The sequence below is a fragment of the Melanerpes formicivorus genome, unplaced genomic scaffold (genome assembly GCF_026170545.1).
Source record: "Melanerpes formicivorus ecotype bairdi unplaced genomic scaffold, bMelFor1.0.p_v2 SCAF_212, whole genome shotgun sequence".
Classification (NCBI taxonomy): domain Eukaryota; kingdom Metazoa; phylum Chordata; class Aves; order Piciformes; family Picidae; genus Melanerpes; species Melanerpes formicivorus.
The window spans coordinates 42,372-55,613 of NW_027142564.1; the positions used below are offsets into that span (position 1 = coordinate 42,372).

The 13,242-nt window shown below is 53.3% G+C and overlaps 2 protein-coding genes across 2 annotated transcripts in view; one reads left to right on the top strand and one right to left on the bottom strand.

The window, feature by feature from the left end:
* LOC137457937 (zinc finger protein 252-like) overlaps window positions 1–13,242 on the top strand; it is a gene marked incomplete at its 5' end in the record, with an annotated part of 104,501 nt that overhangs the window by 23,315 nt on the left and 67,944 nt on the right. The window lies entirely within an intron of this gene.
* Window positions 7,339–8,250, bottom strand: LOC137457941 (olfactory receptor 14J1-like; the record flags this gene model as incomplete). Its single annotated transcript, XM_068169691.1, has 1 exon — window positions 7,339–8,250. A coding segment is annotated over exon 1 (912 nt), but the record flags the coding sequence as incomplete, so codon positions are not given.

Here is a 13,242-nt window from a genome sequence, read left to right on the forward strand (position 1 = left end):
AAGCAGGCTGGGTTCTCACACCCCTGGGCCTCACTAACAAGAGAAGGACAGTTCTGTGGGATTGGCAGAGGACCAACAGGAACAATACAAGAAAGAAGACATGGGGACAGCAATGTTGTTAAAAGGAGAGGAGATGGCAGCAAAGACCAAGACATGGAAGGACTTTGTCTATCAAATAAGATTTTATCCTTCTAACATGTGTGTGTTACTGAGTCCTAGATGAGGACCATGGTTAACCATTTCAGCACAGCTACATTTTGGAGCCATCATTCCATGTCCATGCAGGTTAGTGAAGGATACTGCTGAATGGCTATAGGAGGCACTGAGTTTGAGTTCCTCACTCCACTTTCAAGACCCTCCCAGGACCCCTCAAGGACACCTCCCTGAAGTGGGCACTTGGCTTCATCCCTGGCCCTGGGGAAGAAATGTCCCCAAAAGTGGCCTTTCGGGAAAGAAATGTCAAAGAAAAAGCAGCAAGAGACAATACTTTATTAGGGTTGGGGTTTCCATTCTAATTAGGCATTATCCTTGGGATGAGGTTTTTCTTTTACCTCTAGGAAACCCAAAGTGTTGAGGAACAAACAGCCAAATCCCAACCCAGCTGCAGGGGTGGCAGTGGCTGTGCTGACTCAGCATTGTCATTACTCCCCTCAGCACTGGCTGGTGTTGAGAAGAGCAGAGGCACATTTGCTTCTGAGGAAAGAAGGGGTAAAAGGCCTACCCAAGAAGGCCCCACACCAGGGGGGTCACGTTTGGCCTGGCAGTGCCAGGGTCGGTGTATTGCTGTGTCCCCTGGGGCACGCTGGTCACCGGCACGGGGGTGAATATGTCAGGTGAGGGAGGAGCTGCAGCTGAAGCCCTTGCTGCAGCCTGTGCAGGGGAAGGGCTGGCACCAGCGTGGGTGCAGCGGTGCTGGCTGAGGATGGCCATGTCGGTGGAGCCCTTGCCTCAGGCAGCTCAGAGGTGCAGCTGCTTCTGTCTGTGGACACCGCAGTGCTGGATGAGGTTGGAGCTGAGGGTGAAGTTGTTGCCGTAGTCACCACTGACAGAGGGCTGGGCACTGGGCTGGGGGCAGTGAGGCTTCAGAAGCTCCAAGCTGGGTGGGAAGCTTTGCCCACTCTCAGGGCACTGATGTGGCTGCTTGGGTGGCACAGAGAGGCTGATATGGGTTTGTCCTCTTCCTCCTCTTCATCTTCCTCCTCCTTCTCTTTATTCTTCTCCTATTACATATCATCCTTCTCTTCTACATCATCCCCTTTGTCCACCTCATAATTATTGCCCTCTTCCTCCTCCTAATCTTCATATACTTCATCCTTGCTGCCCTCATCCATGTCTTCATCAACCACTTCTACTATTCCTCAAGGCTGAGCTTTGGCTCCTCCAAATTATTCTTCAGGTGATTCTTCTCTTTCAAGATCTCGTCCAGGTCCTTCTGGGAGGCCATGCTGCTGAGAGGAATGGTCACCCCTGGGCTCTTGGGCAAATCCTTGGGGACCAAGTGGCTGAGAAGAAGGAACACTGTGTGTGACTTCTTGCAATGGAGGGATCAGAGCCCTAACTCCTGTGCTGAGTCCCCTGGTTGTAGTGCTGATGGGGCTGACACCTCCAGGATGTAGCCATCCCAACCATGCCCCTCTGGCCATGCAACTGATACCTGACTACCTGGAGCTCAGGGAGGTGAACTCCTAAATTCCCATCACAGCCAATGACTCTCAGTGCTCCACAAGTGGTGAAGTGTGGTTTGGGAGGAGGGTCTGGAGAGGGTTGAGAGATGCTCAGGGGTCAGCTGGAGCCTGGGATCTTGCTGCTGTCCCAAAGTTGGGTTCTTTACCTTCTGGCCTGTTCCAAGGAGCAGATCTGCAAACGTTGCTCCTCCCCAGCACAAAGAAGCAGGGCTGATGAGAAGAGAAGGACATGACCCCAGGCAGACAGAAGCAAAGGGCTCAGAGGAGAGGACTGACATGAGCAGGGCTCTCCCAGCTTTGCACTTCTCTCCCTATGGCTTGGGGGTTGGTCACCCCCTGGCAGCTCAATGCATCTGTGCTTGGATCAAAACCAACAGGGAGGGGATAGAAAACTATGGAGGTCAAAAACTTCAGGTTCTGTGCAAGTGACAAAAGATCCCAGGATGATTCAGCATCCAAGGTTCTCCAGATCAGAGAAACACCTGATGGAAGTCAATGATCTCCACCTCTAAAAACAGTGACCCTGAAGCCAGAGACTTGGAGCTCTCCTACATCACAGCAGCTGTGTCCAGCATCTCCCCCACTAAGACAGCTCTCAGGCACAACCTGCACCAAGGGCCAGCACCAAGTCAGACTTCTCCAGGCTCAGGTATCATCCTCTGAGAATGTTGAAGCTTTGTGAGTGTTTGCCCTGAGCTCCAGAAGGAAGAAACTGAACTCCAGGGCAGCCTCTCTGCCAACCACCTCTCCACCTCTCTGTGTCTTTGGACAGACACCTTTGCTATCACGTCTGGGGGCTCTACATTCCACTGGAGGCAGCCAGCTCTGTCCCTGTGCCTGTGTGCTTGGTGCTTCTCTCCAGGCACAGCCATAGAAAGAGATTTGAATTCAGGATTGATTCATGAGGAAGGGCTGCTAGGATCCAACCTTTTCCTCTGCTTCTCACTCTCAAGAACTCTTGACTGGCTGAGAAATCACAGCCATGGCAGAACTTGTTGGCTTTGCCTCAGCCTTGTGGACAGGCAAGGTGCTGAGAGACAGCTGGTGCTGAGCAGATGATTCCAGAGAGCCTGGATTGCTGAGGCAACTTTCTCAGCCTTGGCTTTGCTTTGCTTCCAAAGAGCAACAATTCTTCTGTGGCTGTGTGCAGGCAGCTCTCTAAGGAGAGCAGGGGGCAGCTGGTGCCATGGAGCTGTGAGCTCCAGCTGCAGAGAGCAGTGGAGAAGTCTGATGCAAGGAGCAGGGATGGAAGGCCCAGGTGGGCAGGGACAGCAGTGGGGAGGTTGGGGAGGGTGAGGAGCAAAGTTGTCCACTCAGTGTCAGCCCTCAAAGGACAGCTTCTCCTCCCAGTCCAGACCTCCTGAGCAGACACCTTGCATCATTCTGGCTTGGTGGATGCTGCTGTCAGCTCTGTCCTCATCTGAGAAAGAATCAAAGAGTTTACCATCAAAATCTGAGCTTTGTGAGGTGCACTTGGAAATCTGGAAGTGAACAACAAAGACACAAAGAGCTCCTTAGGGCACTTGGGAATCATTCCATGAACCTCAGGTACTGAGAGAAGAGTGAAGAAACTGTGCAGGAAGCAAGAAGCAAAACACAAAGTACCTTGAAGCATTGATTGGCCCCACTGAGGCTTGTTACTGCCAAAGCCTCCCCAGGGACTCGTTAGAGCAGCTCAGGAGAGGCTGTGATTGCAGCAGACAAAGGCAAAGTGCAGGAGAGCAAACTCTGGCTCTGGTTTCTGCAGCACAAAGGCCAAGGCCTGAGCACAGCCCCTGGGCAGGCAGATCCTGTCCCACATGTGTGGGTCAAGGCTCTTCAGGTGCAGTGGGGGTGGGGGGTGGGTTTCATAGCAGCATAGCATGGCCTAGGTTGGAAGAGACCTCAGAGCTCCTCTGCTCCAACCTCCCTGCCATAGGCAGGGATGCCTCTCCAATAGACTCAGCTGCTCAAGGCCTCACCCAGCCTGGCCTTCAACACCCTCAGGAGAGGGCATCCTACCTGGGCAGCCTATTCCAGAGTCCCACAACCCTCATACTGAAGAACTTTCTTCCTGAGACCCAGTCTAAACCTCCTTTTCCTCACCTTCAAACCTTTCCCTCCTGTCCTGTCACCAGACACCCTCATGAAAAGTCCCTCTCCAGCCTTCCTTTAGGATCCCTGTAGGGTTTGTGATGCTCAGTGGAGGACAAGGGCCTGACAGTCCCCAGCCTTCCTGGGGCTGTGAAAAGAGGCAGTGAGGCCCTCCCAGTGCCTTAGGACAACATCTCCTCACAGGTCTTGGGGACAAAGAATTGCCAGAGTCAAGAGGGCACAGCCTCGGCTTCTCTTCATCACTCCCACCACTGCCATTGCCCTTTGCCAGCTCTACCACAGCTTTGTCCTGCACTGTCTCACAGCTGCTTCTCCTGCCCTGCAGGCTGCAGACACTCATCTCACTTCCCCACCTTGGCCTTTCCAGGCCTTCACTGACACCTCCCCACACTCACACTCTGCTCCTTGGGACACAAAGAGAAGGGCTGATCCCAGACTCCTTCTGGAGATCTTCTCAGGCCACAGCACTACCCTTTGAGAGAGGTTTCTTGCTCCTCATGGCCAGTCTCCACCTGCCAGGCTGCACCATCTGGCAGTGTTCCTCTCTCCTGCTCTTTCCTACCTCACCAGGAGCTCCCAAGGCTGCTGGCCTTGCAGTTTCTTGCAGAGACAGCACCAAGCCCTGTGCCTGCTGCTGTCCCATCAGGTACTCAGGCAGCAGAGACACAGCAACCAACCCATCAGCCCCTTCCTGCAGTCAGCCCAGGCCCTTTGGCAGAGGGCATCTCCCAGATCACTGTGCCCATCTGCCAGCCATGAGCCCAGGGCTGCCCTATCAGCTCCTGCAGACACAGCTGACCTCACAGTCCCTTTCCCAGCTGTGTTCCTGCTGTTGGCCAATCCTCTCAGGAGGCAGAAGTGGCCTCACCTCCCCCTTCCCAGTCCTGGGCTTCCTACTGAATGGTGAGTTCCTGAGACACAACTGAGCACAGGATTGCACACTCAGCCCTCAGCCTCCTTGTGGCCAGAGCCTGAGCAGATCAAAGTTTCACCAGATCCATCTGGGAGAATTCCTGCCAAGGGTTTGAGTGGAGAAGCTGCTGGCTCTGTCCTGTTGCAGTTGGGCAGCAGACTCCTGCACATCCTCTTGTCCAATGATCCTGGTCAGGGCAGGGTTAAGCAGATGAGTTCTTTCAAGGGCTCTGCCCAGGTTGGCTTCATCTCCAGAGGAGCTGCAAAGGCCCTGGGTCACATGGTGCAGGGAATTCATGAAGACATTCCCCAGTGCTGGCCCAAGGGCTTGCCCTGAGGGATGCCACTGGGAAGTGTTTGACAGGAGGACTTTACCCTTGTGACATTTGGGCTTCATTCACCACCCAGCCACCACCTCACCCATTTCTGCACTCCAGCTCTCACCAGTCTGGCTCTAAAGAGGCTATAGGGGACTATGGCAAAGCCCTGGCTAATGTCCAGGCACAAAACATCCCCTTCTTGCCCCTGCTCATATGGGTTCAGCAACACCTCTCTTGTCCTGCAAGGGCCTGCAAATGGCTGCAGAGGTGTTTGAGCCTTCACCTTCCCAGGGACTGTGCTGAGGGTGACCAGCCTGCAATGTTCCCCACCCTCATTTTTTGTGTTCTTGGAGAGGCCTTCACCAAGGAGCTCAGAACCTCTGGTATGGCTCTGTGCACATCTCAGGGCACAGTCCAGCAAGGGTGATGTGAGCAGACAGGAGCCTGCCCAAGTCATCTGAGATGAATCTCCCTGGGCCAGTAGGGTTTGTTCTGGAGTGACACACAGCAATGTCCCAGCTCTGTCAGGTGTTCACATGGGAGCTAGCCTAACAGACCCTAACGGAGTGTGGGATGTTCAGAGACAGAGTCTTTCCCCATCACTCACACAGGCCCTGCCCTGCAGCAGTCAGAAAGTCTCCCTGGCCTCCTGCTGTCCCTGCCAGATGCTGGGACCGTCCTCAAAGCTCCAGTGCCTTGGCACCCCCAGCAATAGCTGATGGTGTTTGTGCTCACTCAGGTTCACCTCAGCTCATCTGCTGACATCTCATCTGCACAATGCAAACAGGCACTGCTGACCTCCTGAGGCCATATCCTCTTCTGGAAGGACAAAGAGTCTATGCAAGCTGAGGTGTGAGGCTGCTGCTGGAAACAGTGGTTGTGAAGCCCAGTCTAGGATGACTGCCCTGGGACAGCTTCCCCAGGGTGTCCAGTGAAGACAGACACAGTCCAGACCCTTCTCTGCTCATCCTTCAGGTCACTTGCAGGAGGCCTAGCTATGTGAGGACACTGCTGTGTGCCCTAGCCCTGCACACTCACACACTTTAGCTGTTCCCTGCTGTTTGCATCTGTTGGACAATTTCTTGGGCATGTTCTTGAAGGAAACTTTGGAAGAAGACCTAAGGCTTCAGACACTGCCCTAAGCAGATCACCTGTCTGTGTGGAACTGTTCTTGTGGAGAGCAGGTGCATGGGCACATGGCCTGTCCCTGCCTGTGATCACAGACTGCCACATTGCAAAGCCCTGACCAAGCTTCTAGGCCTTAGACCAACACAAGGGATCAGAAGTGGAGTGTGGGAGTGGAAAGAGAGCAGTCTATGAAGACCAAGCATTGCTGCTCCCTGAGAGCACTGGTCCTGGGTCTCGGTCTGAAGGGCGAAAGAGACTCAGCCCCCTTGGAATATTCCTGAGTTATGAAATTAGAAGCACAAAGGAGGCCAAATTATCAACAGCCAGGCTGCTTATTAACAGAATAAAATGAATGGAACAGAAGAAGGGAGAGAGAGAAGGAAGAAATGGAGAGAGAGAGAGAGAAGGGGAAAGGAATTATATTAGCACACCCCCCACCCCCCAAGATGGTTTGGGTGGGAGTAAGGGTGCTGCTGCTTTGGCTTGGAGGAGATGTCATTCTTGTTGGCTTGTACTGTCTTCCCTGAAGGAGGAGGGGAGGGAGGGCAGCCTCTAGCATGTGGTGTCTTCAGCTCCATGAGCTGTATCAGGGAGAACTTAGCACAGGGAGAGAGGGTTGCTCCTGGTCTGCTGCCTCCTGTGTATTCTTTGTGTGCTTGCAGGGGTCCCCTCCTTCCCCTTCTACCTGCCCATACACACAATACCCATCAGGGGCTGACCCATTCTCCTTTTCAACATCCTTCCTTTCTGGGGGATCTGATGGGTAGGGATGATCTTGAATGTGCACATTGCACAGAGTCCTTACCCAGAGGGTCTGTCCATTGCACATTTCTGTCTGGGAGCAAAGGTGATGTTTCCATTCTTGATTCACATCAAGAGAGACAAGATTTGGTCTCTTACATGCTGCTGTGCTGGGACTATTTACTGCTGTACTTCTTGACAGCAAACTGCCTCTGAAACTTCAGAAAAGGTTTGGAGGAAAGGTCTCAGGAAAAAAAAGTTACTAACACTTCTCTTTATTATTTAAACAAAAAAGGAGCTCAGAAAAACAAAACAAAGAATAAATTAGAACTGGGCTGACAACATTATAAAATAAAAATCCACCACCACCAGAAAAATATTGAAGCCAGGCTGCACTGAGTGACACCAGAACTGCTCTGCAGGAGAAGACAAAGAGTTTATTGCTTCTGAAAGCATCCAGTGATCAGTTGGCTGAGGGCAGCCTTCAGCTCATGGTTCCTCAGGCTGTAGATGAGAGGGTTGACTGCTGGAGGCACCACTGAGTACAGAACTGACACAATTAGGTCCAGGGATAGGGAAGAGAATGGGGGGGGCTTCAAGTAGGCAAAAAAAGAGGTACCAGTAAACAGGGAGACCACAGCCAGGTGAGGGAGGCAGGTGGCAAAGGCTTTGTGGCGTCCCTGCTGAGAGGGCATCCTCAGCACTGCCCTGAAGATCTGCACATAGGACACCACAATGAACACAAAACAGACAAAGAAGAAACAAACACCAAACACGATAAGCCAAAGTTCCCTGCGGTAGGATGTGGAGCAGGAGAGCTTGAGGATCTGGGGGATTTCACAGAAGAACTGGTGAACAGCATTGCCCTGGCAGAGGGGCAGGGAAAATGTATTGGCTGTGTGCAGCAGAGCAAACAGAACCCCACAGGCCCAGACAGCTACTGCCATGTGGAGACAAACTCTGCTGCCCAGGAGGGTCTCATAGTGCAGGGGTCTGCAGATGGCAACATAGCGATCATAGGACATGGTGGTGAGGAGAAAATACTCTGATGAAATTAGGAATACATAGAAGACCACCTGCACAACACATCCTGCATAGGAGATGTCCCTGGTGTCCCACAGGGAATTGTCCATGGATTTGGGCACCGTGGTGGAGATGGCACCCAGGTCAAGAAGGGCAAGGTTGAGGAGGAAGAAGTACATAGGGGTGTGGAGGTGGTGGTCCCAGGCTATGGTGGTGATGATGAGGCCATTGCCCAGCAGGGCAGCTAGGTAGATGGCCAGGAAGAGGCAGAAGTGCAGGAGCTGCAGCTGCCTTGTGCCTGAGAATGGCAGGAGGAGGAAGTGGGTGATGGAGCTGCTGTTGGACATTTGTGCCCTTTGTGCAAGGTGGAGTAGCCAAAAGGCAAAGTCAGTCACAAGTCAATGGAGAACAACCAAAGCCATTTCTCAGCCTCTTTTGTGGTGGACTCTTTTGTGCTGGCTGAGCATGCAGAGAAGAGCAGAGACTCTTCCTGCTTCCTGCTGCTGAATCAGTCCTGCTCTGCAGCAGGGGAATGCTGGAGGCAGCAGCAAGGTCTGGTGTCCACTTTCAGATGGAAGAGTCCCAAAGCAGAAAGGCTTCTCAGCATCTCCCAGTGCTAAGGAGGGTAGAAAAAGGCAGTTCCTGAATGTTTTAGGCTTTTGCACTCCAGCTGACCACATCTCACCCCCAGAGTGGTCATGGCTGTCACAAGCTCTCACACACAGCATTTCTGCTGCCCTCAGGGGGAACAGAGAGAGCAGAAGCCTGCAAGGCAAGAAGCTGCCTGTGGCTCAGAGCAGAGTGAGGGGAGCTGTTCTGGCCCTGCTGCCACTTCCCCACTTCTCTGGGCTTGTGCCCTGCTGAGCTGGAGGTGATCACACTCCCCTGTCCCCCTGAAAAGCCACCAGACCCTGCTGAGGACAGAGGGATCCCCCACAGACCACTCAGTGTCTCAGCCTCTCTCAAGGTCTCAGCACCACACTTCCAGCCCAGCACACTCAGGGCTCATTGCAACACCCAATGGCATTCCCTCTCCTGTGGCAGCTCTGCCTCTGCTGGAGCTCTGGCTGCAGAGGAGGTGCTTCACACCTTGGAGCCCATGACCCTGAGGGCAGAGGCTTTTAGGTGGTGGGGTGGGAAGAAGAGGCCTAGGGCTGTGCTCAGAGGAAGGGTCTGGCCTGGAGGGGACCAGATGGAGATGTCTGAGTGCTCCCTCCCACAACATTGCTGGGTTCAGTTTCCTTCCCTGATCAGATCCCTGCTGCCTGGAGGTTCTCACCCTGGCAGGAGTGTGCTGGGTGATGGATTTGCCCTGCTCACACAGCCCAGCCCAGCCCCTCTGCACTCACCTACAGAAAGCTGCCTGTTTGCAGGGCACTGGCTGGAGGCATCCTGATGAGTGCAGCCAGGGTGCTGCTGCTGTCCACAGGCAGAGGCTGAAGGCTCTTTAGGAAGCTCCCTGCACGCCTCCTGACCACTCCAAGATACACCTACCCAATTTCAAGGACTTGGATGGTCCTTTGCTACCTCTCTTTCACTCCTCACTTGCTCTTGTCCTCAGAATAGGAAACTGCAAACACAGCCTCAGGAACTCTTCTCTCTTTAGAGCAGACCCTGCTTGGACCTTGTCCTTGAAGCATCCCTTTGGAAGTTCCCTGGTGATGAGCTGCATCTATGAGAATCCCTGACCCACACAGCAGCCTCTCCATAGAAGAAGGGCCCTGCCCCACCCTGCCCTGCTCTGCACTGCCAGGGGTGACTCCTGCCACCCACACCTTCTCCCCACAGCCAGCATGAGCTGTGGCTGTGCCAGCTTTAGGAGATGCCTCCCAGAACTGCACCTGAACCGCCCTGCACCCACAGCCTCACTGTGTCAGAGTGCAGTGACTTCTCCAGTGAGCTCTCAGTCACCCTCTCAGTTCTGGCCACCTCGAAGCTCTCTCTGCCTTCTTCATCTCCCCGAGACCCTCTGGCAGTGTCTTCAGTCCTGCTGTGCTGTGCAGAGGAGCTGCTCCTGGCCAGAGCTGTCTCTCTGTAGTGCTGCCTCCTCGCCAGCAGCACCTTCCAGCCCAGGAGCCTGGCCTGGCTCAGCACAACAGAACCAGCCCAAGGCATTTATAGAAGCCCTCTGGTGGCTTTGGTGCTGAGTCCATGAACCTCAGAGACTGAGAAGCTGATGAAACCTCTCCAGAAGTCAAAGTCAGATTCAAACTCTGAAGTTTCTTCTACTCTTAATGGGTCCCAGTGAAGCATACTGGGAAAGGGTCCCCAGGGTCTGGTTAGAGCAGGAGAGAGTGGACGCACGGGAAGCATCACAGGAGGCACTGAAGCATCTCCAGGCTGTGGTGAGAGCAGAGAACTGAGGCAGTGCTGACAGGTCAGGACAAGCAGCTCAAGGTGGCTCTGCTGCTGAGTAAACCTGGAGGGGTTTCACTGATCCAAAGGACCAAGCCCTGACCCTCAGCCACTGGCAAGGCAAATCCTGTCCCTCACTTCACAGCTCAGGGCTCAGGGCTCTGCTGGGGGCAGTGGGGAGTGAGGGTGGGCAGTGACCAGGGTAGGATCTTGTCAGGTTTTGCTGTGATTTGCTTCCAAAGAGACAACTCCTGCTGATAAGGAATGAAATGTACCTTTAAATATAATTTTTATCAGATGCTTTGTGCAATAAAAACCTCTCCAATTAGCTGCAGAAATCTTGGCAATAATGAGAGGTTCAGCAGTATTTAATGAGCCCCATGGAGTATTTGGGGCTGATTGCATCATCCTTAGGTACTGCCAGGAGACTCTGCCAAGGTACTGCCAAGAAGCCTCTCAAGAAGTCCAAGGCAGAAGAAAACTCCAAAGTACCTTGAAGCACTGATTGGCCTCACTGAGGCTTGTTACTGACAAAGGCTCCCCAGGGACTCCTTAGAGCAGCTTGTTAGAGGCCAGGATTGCAGGGAGACAAAGGCAAAGTACAAGGGAGAAAACTTTACTTTGCTCTAGGAAGCAGAAAGGCCAAGCCCTGACCACTGCCCTAGCAATAGAACAACCTCAAAGTCTCAAAGCCAAGTTTCTCCTCACAGGTCTTGGTGGTAGAGGCAACTGCCAGATCCAAGGGCACAAAGAACTTGGCCCTGTTGAGCCTCTCAGCCTCGCCAGAGCCCTTGGCCATCCCTACTGCAGCCTGTCCTGCACTGTCCCATGCCTGCAGCTCTTTCCCTTCAGTCTGCTGACACCAATCCTGCTTCCCCATCCAGCTCTGCCCCTGCTATTTACATCCCTTCCCTGAGCTGTCTCAGCTCTCCCTGCCATTTCCTGATATCTCTGGATGGCCTCATGCATAGCAGCTCTGCCCTTTGAGGGACATTTCTTTGGCCTCCTCTCCACTCTGAACCTTCCAAACTGCACTTTCTGAAGGTTTTGGTCTCTTTCCACTCTCCAGAAGAGCTCCATCCTCTCTGAAACCACCCTTCAGCCATGTGCACACTGCTATGGCAGTGCCCTGAGCCTCCATTCAGCAGGCTGAAGCAGCCCAGGTTCCTCAGCCTCTCCACAGAGATGTCAACCCCCATCCTGCCAGATCTCCTCTGCAGCCTCCCCACTTCCTGGCTTCCCCTTTGGACTTCTGAACTCTGCACCCAGATACCAGGAATCCAGATGTGGCCACAGCAGTGTTGAGTCTGGGGGAGGACAATTCCTGTGTCTGGCCACTTTTCTCCTGCCACAACCCATCTGCAGTTGGCCTTCTTCCCTGTGTGCAGGGTTTTTTCCATCCCAGGGCATTTGGAATAGGGAAAAGAACCTCAGGAAAGTCTTGCTCAGTATTGCTCTATGAAATGCAGACAGGCCTTAGGCCTGGTCCTTGAAATGGGAGCTTAGAATACAGAGGCTTAGGGCCTGCTCTTGAAGGCAACATTTGCCCCAGCTCTTCCCAGAGAGGTCCTTGCTGTCCCCTGTTCTGTTCCCTCAAGCAGACCAGCACTCACACATGCCCTGCACTCTAACAGCCATGCAAACAAAGGGGAACAAGCTCAGGGTTATTGCTCCAACCAACTTCTTGAGACTGAAGCCCAAGGCAGGAATCCACAACCATAGCCAGGCCCAGAGCTCTGAGAAGCCCCAGGTGGTGTCTTCCTTTTGCACTTCATGCAGAATCTGCTTGGTTCCCATATCTCACTGATCATAGAATGGGCTGGGCTGGAAGGGACCTCCAAAGGTTACCTTCTCCAACCTTCCCAGGGACATCCCCAATACATTAGGTTTCCCAGAGCCCTGTCAAGCCTCACCTTGAATATATCCAGGGATAGGACCCCAACCCCCTCCCTGGGCAACCTGTTCCAGTGCTCCACTACTCTCATGGTGCAGAACTTGTGCTGGCTCCCACTTCCTGCACAATCCTGCTTTGTTCCCATATCTCTGGACACATTTGGAATCTCTCTTCTTTGCATCAGGGGCCTCTTCCATCCCCATCTTGTGCTTCTAATTCTGGATTATCCTTAAGGGAAGTGTTCATTTGCAAGCTGAACAGGAGCAACCAGTGTGCACTTGCAGCCCAGAGACCCAATTGTATCCTGGGCTGCAGCAAGAGAAATGTGGCCAGCAGGGCCAGGGAGGTGATTCTCCCACTCTGTTCCACCCTGGTGAGACCCCACCTGGAGCACTGTGTCCAGTTCTGGAGCATCTGTTACAAGAAGGATCTGGAGGGGCAGGAAGGTGTCCAGAGTAGGGCCACGAGGATAAGCAGAGGGCTGGAGCTGCTCTGCTATGACGACAGACTGAGGGAGTTGGGGCTGTTCAGACTAGAGAAGAGAAGGCTCCAAGGAGTCCTTCTTGTGGCCTTCCAGTATCTGAAGGAGGCTACAAGAAAGCTGGGGAGGGACTATTTAGGGTGTTGGGTAGGGATAGGATTGGGGGAGAATGGAGCAAAACTAGAAGTGGGGAGATTCAGATTGGATGTTAGGAAGAAATTCTTCCCCATGAGGGTGGTGAGACACTGGCACAGGTTGCCCAGGGAGGTGGTGGAATTCTCATCCCTGGGTGCTTTTAAGGCCAGGCTGGATGTGGCTGTGCACAACCTGATCTGGTGTGAGGTGTCCCTGCCCATGGCAGGGGGGTTGGAGCTGGATGATCCTTGAGGTCCCTTCCAATCCTAACAATTCTGTGATTCTCAGTATGTCCAAGAGGTATTATCAGGTATTGGAATTCCAGTGAATGCCCTCCCCCCTCCAGCCCTTCCTTAGGGGTCTCAGGGCAGTTGGTGCACACCCAGCAGTTGCTCTCATCAACTCTCTGTGTTGTGTTCTGTGTCCATCCAGAAAGGACATTTGCTACCAAGGGCTTTCTTTCTAGATTCAGGT